Raw genomic sequence first — 12,743 nt, 5'->3', positions numbered from 1 at the left:
TTGTTAAGGCAAAGGCTATAGATATTTTTTCCAAACTTACAAAGATCATTCCCATCCTTGCATTAAAATCCTAAAAAAGAAAATGCTTTTATTGATATCTTGAATAAGAGCAGAATGAAATGGTTGCAGAAATACCAGATAAACATGCACATCATACAGAGAATTCCCATTCACGACTACATGCCTTTGTCACTGACCCTTTTTAATGGCCAACACTTACAGCAATTTGTAATTTCTCACTATTCCTCTCCGTCTATCTATCTATATCTCTGACGACTGTTCAGATTGGAACTCCCTCAAAGGGGTGGCCATGGCAATAGAGTCACCATAACAAGTGAACTCCAGTGCTAGTCCACCAAACCATAAATGTTCTTGATTGGTCTGGTAGTTAATTTTGAAGTCGTATCTTAAGCTTGCTGTGGAAAACAGGTTAATGCATTGGATTTAAGTTTTTTTGTCACTCAAGGCGCCCTAAACTCGTTTGTTATTTCATAGCACCCGTCTGATATATCTCATATTGTATGATGTCCCCCCAACTCATATTGTATTCCTTAAATTTTATTAATGGTTTATGTTACTGTAGGCATTTTTTAATCTATATAGTAGGAGTATAGGACAGAGGAAAAAACAAAATGAGGATCTGTAGTAAGTGTGAAAAGAAAAAGGAATATTGGCCTGTTATCTAATCTCTTATATGAACAGAACTGTGAAATTTCTGTCAAAATGGATTGCTTCTTCACTCAGGATAACCTTTCTTGATTATAGTGGAACATAACTTTCATCGCGGAACAGTTTTAGTCTTGTCAGAGTCGGGATTTTGTTGGCATGGTATTAAAATTTAAGCTGTCTTCAGGAACTTTTTTGATGTTTGGCATGCATAGATGGAATGTTGATCCTCTGTTTGATCTGTTATATTTTGTTTGTTGATTGCTTTATACTTTTACCTTGGCATCTGAGTAGAACTGGTTATGTCCATCAGGGGCATATGTGGAATTTGATCAAGAGGGAGTGAGTTATGACCTCTCCAAGGTAATGATGTGAAGTTCAAAACAAGAACGACATGTGAAAATGCACATATAGAATGTATATAGAATATTCTGGAAATTCCTTATTCTCTGTCTCTGTCTCTTGCTTACTATGGTCATTTCAGTTTAAATTCTATTTTAGACAATTCAGTCACTATTTGAGTTATGTTGAATTGAATTACTAATATAGGTCAGATTATATATAGTTGTTATACAGAGGTTAGTTTATTATGGGCTTTTTCGATGATATTTGCTTGAATATATAATGTAAAACAGCTTATGTCATTTATTTAGGGAGTATTATTTTTGATGAAACAAATTGTAGCACTTTTGCAGATAGATACAGTTTTTTAACGTTTGCAGAAAGAGGCAATTTTTTAGTATTAACATATGTCATTAATAAAGGAAGTTAATGAAACAGACATGGTTGTGTAATTGATAACTAGGGTAAATCACTCAAAAGTAGAGGGGACAAGGTGAAAGGGGAGACTGAATTGGAGATGGAATGGTTGAGTGAAGAGAATTATTAGTGCTTGGAGTCTGAACATGCAGGAGGGTGATCAGCATGCACAGGATAAAGAGAAATGGAAAAATGTGAAAAACAGGGGATGACATGCTGTCAGTGGACTAAGCCAGGACATATGAAACTCCTGAGTCAAACCACTGATTTTGGATAGAGGGCTGTGGTTTAAGTGTCTTGCACACAACAGCTAGAGAATACACGTGAACAGATGAGGCCTTGAGTTATACCACACTCCTCATATTATAACTCAGGAAAACCTAGGCCACTTCAGCCTTTTACAGGAACCCTCCCTCAAGTTCTTGTCCTATGTTTTTCCATACTTTTGTTGCGTCAGAGGTGTAGAGAACTCAAACAGACGACCTTTTACTTAGCATCCGTCTATCTGCTTAGGCTGTAGCATTGGTCTTCTATGCCTTTCAGACCTTAGTTGAAGAATCTTGTGTCTCAGACATAGCTAATTTTATTTTTAGCTCCTCTCTAGCCTTTTTCCTAACAAAATAAGGCTAGAAATACCATTGACATATAAGAAGTCCTCTGAAGAATCCATGTTTTTGGTAAGAATATTTTGGGGTCGGTTTGGGATAAACTTCTCCAGTCTTTCTCTCAGAGACTTAATGTTTTTCCACTTAACCCAAGTGGGAGCCTTCTAGAGTCTGTACAGTTTATATCCATCATTGTTTCTGGCAATTCATCTTTCACTGTTTTCTTAAAATCTTTTTTTCCCATATAGCTTCAGGCTCTATAAGGAGAAGTGAGTATGCTATGTCCAAACTCAAGACCACTTTGCTGACAACTTCTTATGGGTTAAGATAAACTAAAATCTTAGTTTTCTGGTTAAGAGTGAGACTTGAATAGAGAGTAGACCTTTTGTTGGCTCTTGAAGACATCACTGAGAGATATTCTTGCCTTTTTGTGCCTTCATCTCTTAAGACTTTTGGGTTCATTCCCATCTTTCAAGGGCAACATTATTTATGTTCCCTGAAACTTGAACCCCTTTGGGTGAGGAATATATCTACTTGGATTAAGAAGACTTTATATTGGCTCACTCCGGGTTTTGTGCTAGAGTACTTGATTTTAAGGTTGTTGGGCACTTCATTGGCCTTCCAGAGAAGCTTTTATTTAAAAAAAGGCCAAATAGTCTTTGCTGCTATTCTGCCACCTTCACTTTGACTTGGATTGTACCTTGTGTCCTCCTAATTCTCTCCCAAAGATACTGTTTGACTTCACTTTTATCTTTTTATATGAAAGTTCATCCCTGAATTCTACTTTTCCATGTGGATATGCCCTCATGACCATGGGACAGACCATATAAGGGAGAAATGTAGGCTCTGATTATTTAAATGATTTTTCTTTTGAAGATGGTGTCCTGCAAGTGGTTTTTCCCTAGTCTCCTGTCCCAGCACCTTCCTCTTTTTCTTTTTGAAAATGAAAAAAATAACTTCCCTCTACCAACTGTGACTGCTTTTGAATTGTTGCCGGGATCTTACAGAAAATGAGTTTTATAAGGCTAAGAGCCAGTGGGTTGAAGACATCATTTCTTTGGTGGTCTCTGATGTAGAGAATGGATGAACCTACGGCCATTAACTGGTTTAAGTCGTAACGATGGGTAAGGAAAGCCAATATTCTCCACCAAACAGAGAGTGTGCTAGAAGGTTCTCACCCCAGTGGTACTTGAGAGAATATGTCGTTCTTGTAGGACAGTGCCTTGGAGAGAAAGAGCTTTTAGGAAATCAAAACCTATGTCTTTTCATCAATATTATTGTGATTTTATGATGATTTTGTACAGTTATATACATAAATGAAAAGGAGAGAATGGGCTCTTTTTTGTTATAATTCTCTCAGGGTCATCTCGTCCCATGAACTATGAGAGAATCCTCGTGACTTCCAGGAGGTAGAAGGCTTTAACCCCATACTTTCTAATGAGTTTGATGCCTTTAACCGCTCATTCCAATGGTAGCAGCCATAGCTTTCTCTGGGCATGCTTCCAACCAATCAGCAGTCAGCTCCCAGTGATCATATCATCCTGCTGTTTACCAGGCCACTCGGTGACCACCACATAATTCTCTGGATCTCCGAGCCCACAACATGTATCCATATTTCCTTGTCTTTGATAGATACCCTTTTGGCCGGGGTCCATGTATTTGTGGAGTGTGTGTGGTCATATGTCCAAAGTATACCTTAAGATCTCTCAAGATAAGCAAGGAGAACCTCTTTTTAGGCTCACTCAGGGAGTTTGAAAATTCTGAAGAAGTGTAAGTTTGGATTAAAAAACTGGCCTTGTTGCATCAACGTAGCATTTATGTCAGAAAGGTATTTTTAATCTAGCTTTTCAGATGAAGCTTTTTCCTGGGGGTGTTTTACAGAGGTCTTTGACATTCGTCAAATCTTTTGTCATGCATGGCATTTATGTCAGAGCTATGATGTCGGAAGGGGTATATATGCATTAGCTTTTCTGATGAACCTTTGCCGGGGATATTTTGTGAAGGTCTTTGACATTCATCAATTCTTCTGTTGAACTGGACCTTAGTCTAGATGCAGAGGATCAGTCATGTAGGCATTGAGCTTATCTGCGAGGCAGAAGAAAGCTAATTTTCTTTAGGATAACTCAAAGATTTGTTCGCGGTCATCTTTATCTCATTGCTTATGGAACTAATCAGCCTTAGGACGAAACATGAGTTTTAGAGAATGAAAACTGTTTTCCCTAAGGGACTCTGTCTCTGGAGAAGATTTTCCTGATGTTTCTAACCCTTCCTAATGCTATTTTTCAAAGAACATGGTCTTAACTAGTGGCATCTGTTGTTAGGAGGACTTCATCACTCGTAAGAATTATCAGGCGGTTGGCCTGTGCAGCTAGGAAGCCTGCAATATGATAATGTCATTGCTGGATGGTGATGACTAGTTAGAGGGAGCACATGTGGAGGGAGCTGCAGTTGCTACCATTGGAATGGTTGGTTAGCAAAGGGTAAGAGACATTTACCTTGCCAGAAGTTATGGGGGTTAGATACCTCTAACCCTTGGAGATCGTATATTCCCGTAGCCTGCAGGCCATCGCCCTAGAGAGAAACAGGTTTTCGTCATTCAAAACTCTTTTTTCAGTTGAAGCAGTGTTAAGAAAAACACACTGCAAATTTTTGAGCAGGCAAAGAAGAGGTGGAAAGGAGATGGAGTAAGTGTTTATGTTTGATGATAGAGCCACAGTGAAAAGATAGGATGTAGTGAACGCCTTACATAAGATTAAGTGTAGCATAGTTACCGGAGTAGATGGGATTGCTGTTGAGATTCTTGAGGAAGGAGTTGACAATGGTTGTAATTGGTTAGTAAGGCTTTTCAACCTCTGTATGGCCCAAGTTGAGGTACATAAGGAATAACAGTATGTATATAAAGTGTTCATGTAGAAAGGCAAGGGTGACAAAAGTGAATGTGTGAATTACAGAAGTATAAGTCTGTAGAGTGCACCTGGTAAGGTGTATAGCAGAGTTTTGATTAAGAGGATGGTGGCATGCACAGACAGGAGGAGCGTTGTGGCTTCAGGAGTGGTAAGGATGTGTGGAACATATGTTTGCTTTAAAATTTCTTTATATAAAATATGATGAGAAAGAGAGGGATTTGTCCTTGTCATTTTTGGATATGGAGAAAGGATATTATGGGGTTGACAGGAATGCCATGTGGAAGGTGTTACGAACATATGATGTGGGGGGAAGTATTGAAATACAATGAGTTTCTGCAGGGAGAGAAAGGTATATGTGGAGGTAGGGAGGGAGGAGGGTTTGTAGTTTTCAATGAAGATGGGTCTGCATCAAGGACTTGTGAAGTCACCATGGCTGTTTATCCTTCACTACATAACAGAATTTCATAAACTGTTTTTAAAAAAGTGTCAGTAAGTCATTAGAAATTGGAAATGATAAAGTTTTCATTACTTTTTCAGTATGAAAGACCATAAAGTTAACAAACCTGGCACCAGAAGTCCTTGAAAATATTACTAGAATGAAAATTTTACTGTCTTGTTAAACTATTGTGAAAAATAAGTTTTATGAATATGAAAACAGTGAACAAGTACTTACAATAGATACTGCATGTGCTCCTGGTTTGGTTACAGAGAAAATGGTTGGCTCCCAGTCTTATAGCAGACAGACACCATTTCAGATGTTAAGTCTCTATGGTGGAAAAAGTTTTATCTCAACTGTTTAAACTTTAGATGCTACAGACAGTGACTTTTTTTTTCTGTAATGCTATCGTTCCTTGTGAGCCTTGATTACTGGAACACTTTTGTGTCCTTTAGAATGTTATGCCCCATATGAGATGTTTTCTTTGATATAATCATTACACATAAGATATTAAAAGAAATGCCTTTTATTTCACTGAACAATATGGCAATCACCTTGATGAAGGTGAAAATTTGTTAGGCGAGTGCACTTGTCTCCCCTTACTTCTGGCATCACATATGACCATGTCATCTCTGCTCAGATCCCAGATCAGTGATAATTCAGTGAAGGTATTTTGCAAAGATACTGTTTCCCACATACATTATCAGTTCATTCCTTCCTGTACCCAAATTTTTGTGTAAATTTATTCCATTAAATGAAAGATTTGCCTCAAGTAATAGCGTACTGTTAAAGCATCTCTCACTCATTTCTAAAACTCATAACATTGCATTGATTTTAACCATAAATGAGTGGTCATTGAAATGATCCTGTTATATATTTTAAGCATTTTTAGCATGATTTTTTTATGAATTTAAGGTTACTATGCATGTACGAAGCAGATGTATTGGGGATTAATATTTCACCAAAATGTCAGCCAGTCTATCACATTTTCAGTAGCATATTTAGTATATTGATTTTTATATGAATTGATCTTTTTTAGTATCACAGTTAAAGCGACATGAGTATGATAGGGGTAATGTGTAGATAGTTTGTGAATCCATAGTTTAGATTTCCGTATTTCTTGACTTGCCTCACATTTTGCCATGCACATTTTAATGTTTTTGTCCAGCTGCTATTCATTTGTCAGATTTGCAGTGTTCATGATTTCATGGTGACAAAAGTTTTTTCTTTTTCAATAATACATTATTTGTGCTGTGAAGATAAACTTATTGTTGCCACTACAGCCTTTTCTCAGTGCCCTGACCCCTGACAAGCTTATGAGATAAAATCATTTACCTAACCTGTTTCATAATATTTTTATTTTACCTAAAGTTGGATTACTCTCATGGACCTAATATACTCCCATCCTCTAGAATGTTGTTTTACTCTTGCTCTGAATCCTCAAAAGTCATCTGAGTGTTATAACAATTTCTGCTCAGAGGCAGAGTTTCATTAGGAATTATGTTTCTGAGCCTGACAGGCAAGCTAAAGGCATAGCAAATTCCATGTATCACTCAGTTATTGTGTTGAACTGCATAGTCAGAGTGTAAGCCCAGCAAAAATATGCATAGTGACTGCTGATTCACCTGTAATGTTTGTTTACCAATTGGTAGCTCTGCTAAAATTATGTAAATATACCTCTATCACCACCACTCACCTATTCCACCATCTCTTCCATCCCCTGTGACATAACCTTTCCCACCACCACTACCATCACCGCTGTTGCTATCTCTCTGTCTGTATCTCTATGCCTATTCCCTTTGGGGACTCTCTCAGTGGGATGGCCATGACAAAAGAGTCTCCGTAAATGTTGAACTGCAGTTTCCACCTCTGCTATTTCCTCTACAACCTTCAGTGCCACCACCTTTCTTGGTCCCTCAGCCACAACCACTGCCATAACTACCCTTTCTACCACCTCTTCCACCTGCCATCCTCTCTCTCAGCACCCCAGTTCAGCTCTAAGCCACCATCTGATGTACAGTCTTGACAGTTATATGTTCATAAAGATTAGTGTTTTGTCTTCCCTCCAAAAACAAGTCATCCTGTCCTCCATACCATGCCTTAAAGGCATCCTTTGTAATTGGAGATTATGTTCGCATAGTGTACAAGCTGTACTGGAGTTCATAAGCTTCCTATTTGCTGTTTATTGGGCCTTTGGGTAAAAGTTCTAATTATATTTGGTACTCTTTTCACTGGTGTTAGGCTCTTACTTTGGAAAGATGGCAGGCAAGGTGTTGACCATCCCTGTGAAATAATATCTTTTTGCTATGAATGTTATATTATTTATAGCTTGCATGTTAGGATCAGATGATATATTTAAGGCAAGGGAAATATAATTCATCCCAGATTCGGGCAGATTGAAGTTACTCAAAATGTCACTCATTTTGCTTGCTGTCTCGGGATAGATTGAAGTTAATGTGTCTCACTCATTTTGCTTCCTTTCTCCATTATGGACTAGATAACCTGAGTTATGATGGGGTAGAGTGGTCTGAAACTGAAGGTGGCACCCTCTAGTTGTGGGTTTTTGAGGTAGGGATAACCATGTTTACAGTTTTTGAGCTAGCAACCAATACCAAATCATTTCAATTGGTCTAGTGGTTACTATGCTTTCTTTACCTGGGCATACTGTCTGATTATGTGAGCCAATGTCATGTCTGGGCACTGCATGGAAGCTGTTGTTCCTGCAGTTTCCTGTTTTGACTTAGAAAAGACTTAATTTCCAAGATATATTTTTTCATCCATGTTACTTTGCAAAAGTTTCATTCAGAATATCACTTGCCATAAAATCTGAAATGAACTATGATATATAGCAAAACATTGTTAGCACTTATTAAGAAGAGAAGGTTGTAGAAAAAATTTTCAAATTCTTTAACTCACAAATGCTTAAATTGATTGCATGAACTTCACTTTCTTCAACTATTGTACTTTTTAGAATGCAAAATTTTCTCCTCCAGCAAATTTTACTGATATTAAAAATGTTTGCACCCAAAAATTGAAAGATGTTCGCTGACTAATTTTTTTGTTTCCAACTTGCAGAATTTATAAGTTAATACGAAGTACATGAGATATGTTGAAAATTTTCATGGTTCTCTCATGCAGTAATACTTTTTATGAACAGTATTCATCATTAGTTTTTAAGGAACCCAATAATGCATTGCTGAATATGGAACTTTTAAGAGAGAATCGTCAAATCCATCACGTCTGTATCGAGATTTTTCTGACATGCCATATTTTTGTGTAACAGTTATCTTTCTGCAACGATGAGCTACTTACTAGGATGCTTAAGGGGAAGAGATAAAGAGCGACCTACAGCTTTCGTCACTCTTGGCCTTTTGGCTGTGGCAGTGGGTCCCTCCATCAAGAAATATTTGCCAAAGATAATGGAAGTCGTCAAAGCATCTCTGCCCACGAAGGTTAGTCTGTTTTTATCACTGCCCACTAAAGGTAAGTCTTTTGTATGATGTGAAAAAGATGATTCTTACTGTGTCACCCAGCGTAGATTATTCAGTGCTTAAATAGAAAGGGCAGTGCAGAAATATGTGATAGTGTATTTTTATGGAGCTTCTGCCTTTGATGGGAAAGAGTGCTAGAATAAGGCCTTGCAGGTCCCATTCTGTGTAGTTTTAAGGAGTGTAAATACAGGTAAGCCCTTTATATGTTGCTCAGATTAATGTTGTTTTGCTGTAATGCCCTGTAATGGTTAAAGACCAGATTCACACTTAGGTCATAAAGCCCCACTTTTAAGTTGATCAAGTCACAAAGTTACGATGTTGATTATGAATTGGATTCCAGGTGACGTATTTTGCATGGCTGTGTAGATGTAACCATTAGCTTTCTGTTCCATGCCACTTTCAAGTCTTCTTACATTGCTGTTGTTTCTGTGTGGAGTACATTTTCAGCTGCAAAAACATCATGGTTTAACAAGTGGTAAAAGTAAGCGGTGTAAAAAATTAAGAAAAAGCAGTACACTTGAAGCAAAATGGAATGTTTTTAACCATATAGTTATTGGTGAAAGGACATTGGACAATGGGACAGTGTTAGGTTTACCTCGCGAAACATCGAGAGCAATGAATGGTAACATAAAAATGAAAGTCACAGACATTCCAGTTTATTCAAGAAGCAATTTTTGTTTTCAGTAGGGGCATTCCTAGGAGAGATTACGATTCCCAAGTCTTTTGACTGATGTCTGATACCGTTAGTTGTTTTGTAGGAAATTTAAGCTTATTTGTCATAATTTACTGAGGAATGAAGCCACAAAGAACTATTGCATTTTTCCTGCAGTTTGAGCAAGCTGAACAAGGCCAGGATGACATTTTGATATATATAGTTACTTCTGTATGAAGTGATAAAAAAATTTTGATTACTCAGAAAAGGCCTATGTTTTAAGATTCTTATATATTTGGGAATAGTACTTATATTTGCTCAAAGGATTTATATTAGTTGGTGTTTCAAGAAAGTGCTGTGTTCTATAATGTATTGTTTTTTAAAACTGGAGAATTTAAGCATTTTTTTTTTTTTTTTTACTCTTTTCTCTATTGGATGTAAGTTCTGACAAAGTCATAGTCAGTATTTGGATGAAAGTAAGTTATGGTGATGTGATGTACTTTATCAACTTTCCTTTCTTTATTCCCAGTATACTTGTAATGTCATTGGACTCTTTCCAGGATACACCAAGTAAGAAGCGTGTAGTAGAGCCAGCAGTGTATGTCTGTGTAAGTCTTGTGGCACGTGGTGTAGAAGGTGCTGTACGTAACGATGTCAAGGAGCTTCTTGAACCTATGATGGCCACAGGTCTGTCTCTACCGCTGACACTTGCACTTCAGGAGCTCGCCACAGAAATCCCCCAGCTCAAGGTAAGTATTTTGTACCTCTGTATTGCACTGTTAATGTTATATGTCTTGACTTTTATTTCATGAGTTTTGAGTCAGTCATAATTAGATGTCTGGAATTGACAAAACTGGCTGTTGTGGTTTTGGGAGAGTAAATTCAAATGGAAAGTTAATGAAACTGAAAGCTGATTAATGTGTTATTACACATGTTCATGCAAGGTGAGGACTACATTGTTGGTTATTTCACTGTCTCACCACAACGTCCGATCACTTTTCCAGGGTTTCAAGTATACCATAGTTTATGTGATGCATACTGGAAATTCTTAAAAAAGTTTTGTCTGTTTGCTTGTTAGAGGCAGGCAAACACTCATTAGGAGACCTTCTCCATCAAACTACTTCTTCCATATGTGAGTTCAGAATTATGAATACAGTGATGAGTATAAATGACAGTTTATTGGTGAAAGGCTTTGTGGTATATTTTCCCCTTGTGATGTTAGCTATTAGCCAAAGCAGTCTGAAAGGGAACTGGCCATATTATTTTTTTTTCATACATATTCGCCATTTCCTGCATTAGTGAGGTAGCGTTAAGAACAGAGGACTGAGCCTATGAGGGAATCCTCATTTGGCCCCCGTCTCTGTTCCTTCTTTTGGAAAAGTAAAATCTGGAGGGGAGGATTTCCAGCCCCCCATTCCCTCCCCTTTTAGGCACCTTTCACGACACACAGGGAATACATGGGAAGTATTCTTTCTCCTCTATCCCCAGGGATATTATTGTTATTATTATTATTATTATTATTGTTATCATTATTATTTTTTTTTGATAGCATCAGGAACAAATAACAGCAGCCTCATTTGCAATTATCTTCTCAGAGTTCGCCTTCCGCAGAGAAGCCTTGCAAACTATTATGTGATTTCCTTGTGACTGCATCAAAGAACCTAGTTCAACCCACCAACAGTGTGTCACCCACCATATACCACATAGATCCTGTTCATTCTCCCTTTTGCACACATCTTACACTCAAAAATGTTCAGGCTGTGATATTCCAAAGTCTCTTATGCTCCATCCTTCCTTCTCCCTTTTTGTTTCCTTCATCTTCTTCCCTCTACTTCTGGCTTATTGATCCTCTTAGTAATTCTTTCCTTATCCATTCCAACATGACTAAACCATTCCATCATATTCTAGTTCTTTTTCTTTTTTCAGTCATACTGTGCTTATTACCAGAAAACTCTCTTACTCTTTTAAAAAGACAAAATCATTCATTTTTTTTTTATTATTCTTTGTCTATTATAAATTTGTTCTTATTTTTTCATTATTCATAAAGCTATTATAATGTCTCATGATGTTATGTGATTTCGTTTTCAGCGGGATATTGCTGAGGGCCTTTTAAGGATGTTGTCTCAGATCTTGATGCATCGTACCCTCCCACATCGTCCAGGTGCTCCACTTCCTCCACCTTCACCAGATCATCAAGACGTTGCCAGTATTGTCTTGGCACTGAGGACTCTTGGATCTTTTGACTTTGAAGGCACAGGTTAGTGACATATAAGCTTTGTAGCTTCAGAAATGAATGAAATACAATAACTGCAAACTTTGTGGAACAAATTATGCTTGATATTTGTTTATTTTGATTTACTAAAAGTATCATTTTTGTAGAAAATGTACATCATGTGATTTTTTTGTCTACAGCTTAATAGAATCAGTGTTTATTAATTCAAATGTGTGATGAAAGAGAATTAATGTATAGTTACACTGCAGGGTAAAGAGTTTGTATGGGGGTAAATATGCAAGAGTATGTATGCTCTGCCTCGATATCAGAATATCCTGGGACACACAAAGTGTAGTTATTTATTACTTGATTTGATTTTATAATTGATGGTCATTCCCGTCAGTGAGGTAGTGTCAGGAAGAATGGCCCATCCACTCATATACATATGTATGTATACATAAATGTCCATACATGCACATATACATATTAACATATACACATATACATACACAAACATATACTTATATGCACGTGTACATATTCATGCCTGCCTTCATCCATTCCTGGCACTACCCTGCCCCACAGGAAGCGGCATTGCCACCCCTGCTTTAGTGAGGTAGCGCCAGGAAAACAGACAAAAAAAGACCACATTTGTGCACACTCAGTCTCTAGTTGTCATGTGTAATGCACTGAAACCACAGCTTCCTATCCACATCCAGGCCCCACAAACCTTTCTATGGTTTATCCCAGATGTTTCACATGCCCTGGTTCAATTCATTGACGGCACATCGACCCTGGTATACCACATCATGCCAATTCACTCTATTCCTTGCATGCCTCTCACCCTTGTGTATGTTTAGGCCCTGATTACTTAAAATCTTTTTCACCCCATCCTTCCAACTCCAGTCTATTCTCCCACTTCTCTGTTCCCTCCACCTCTGACACATATATCCTCTTTGTCAATCTTTATTCACTCATTCTCTCCATGTGACCAAACCATTTCAACACACCCTCTT

The 12,743-nt window shown here is 37.6% G+C and overlaps 1 protein-coding gene across 1 annotated transcript in view; it reads left to right on the top strand.

Moving 5' to 3' along the window:
- The window catches only part of mTor (serine/threonine-protein kinase Tor), an 83,820-nt gene that overhangs the window by 21,325 nt on the left and 49,752 nt on the right, over nucleotides 1-12,743 (top strand). Inside the window, exons 8-10 of the mRNA XM_071688122.1 lie at nucleotides 8,656-8,824; nucleotides 10,076-10,264; nucleotides 11,604-11,772. Of these exons, the coding sequence (XP_071544223.1) occupies nucleotides 8,656-8,824; nucleotides 10,076-10,264; nucleotides 11,604-11,772 (527 nt within the window). The remainder of the gene's footprint in view (nucleotides 1-8,655; nucleotides 8,825-10,075; nucleotides 10,265-11,603; nucleotides 11,773-12,743) is intronic.

This window comes from Panulirus ornatus, chromosome 45 (assembly GCF_036320965.1).
Source record: "Panulirus ornatus isolate Po-2019 chromosome 45, ASM3632096v1, whole genome shotgun sequence".
In the NCBI taxonomy this organism is placed as follows: domain Eukaryota; kingdom Metazoa; phylum Arthropoda; class Malacostraca; order Decapoda; family Palinuridae; genus Panulirus; species Panulirus ornatus.
The sequence above is the reverse complement of the archived record's forward strand: the minus strand, read 5'-3'. Positions and strand labels throughout refer to the sequence as shown.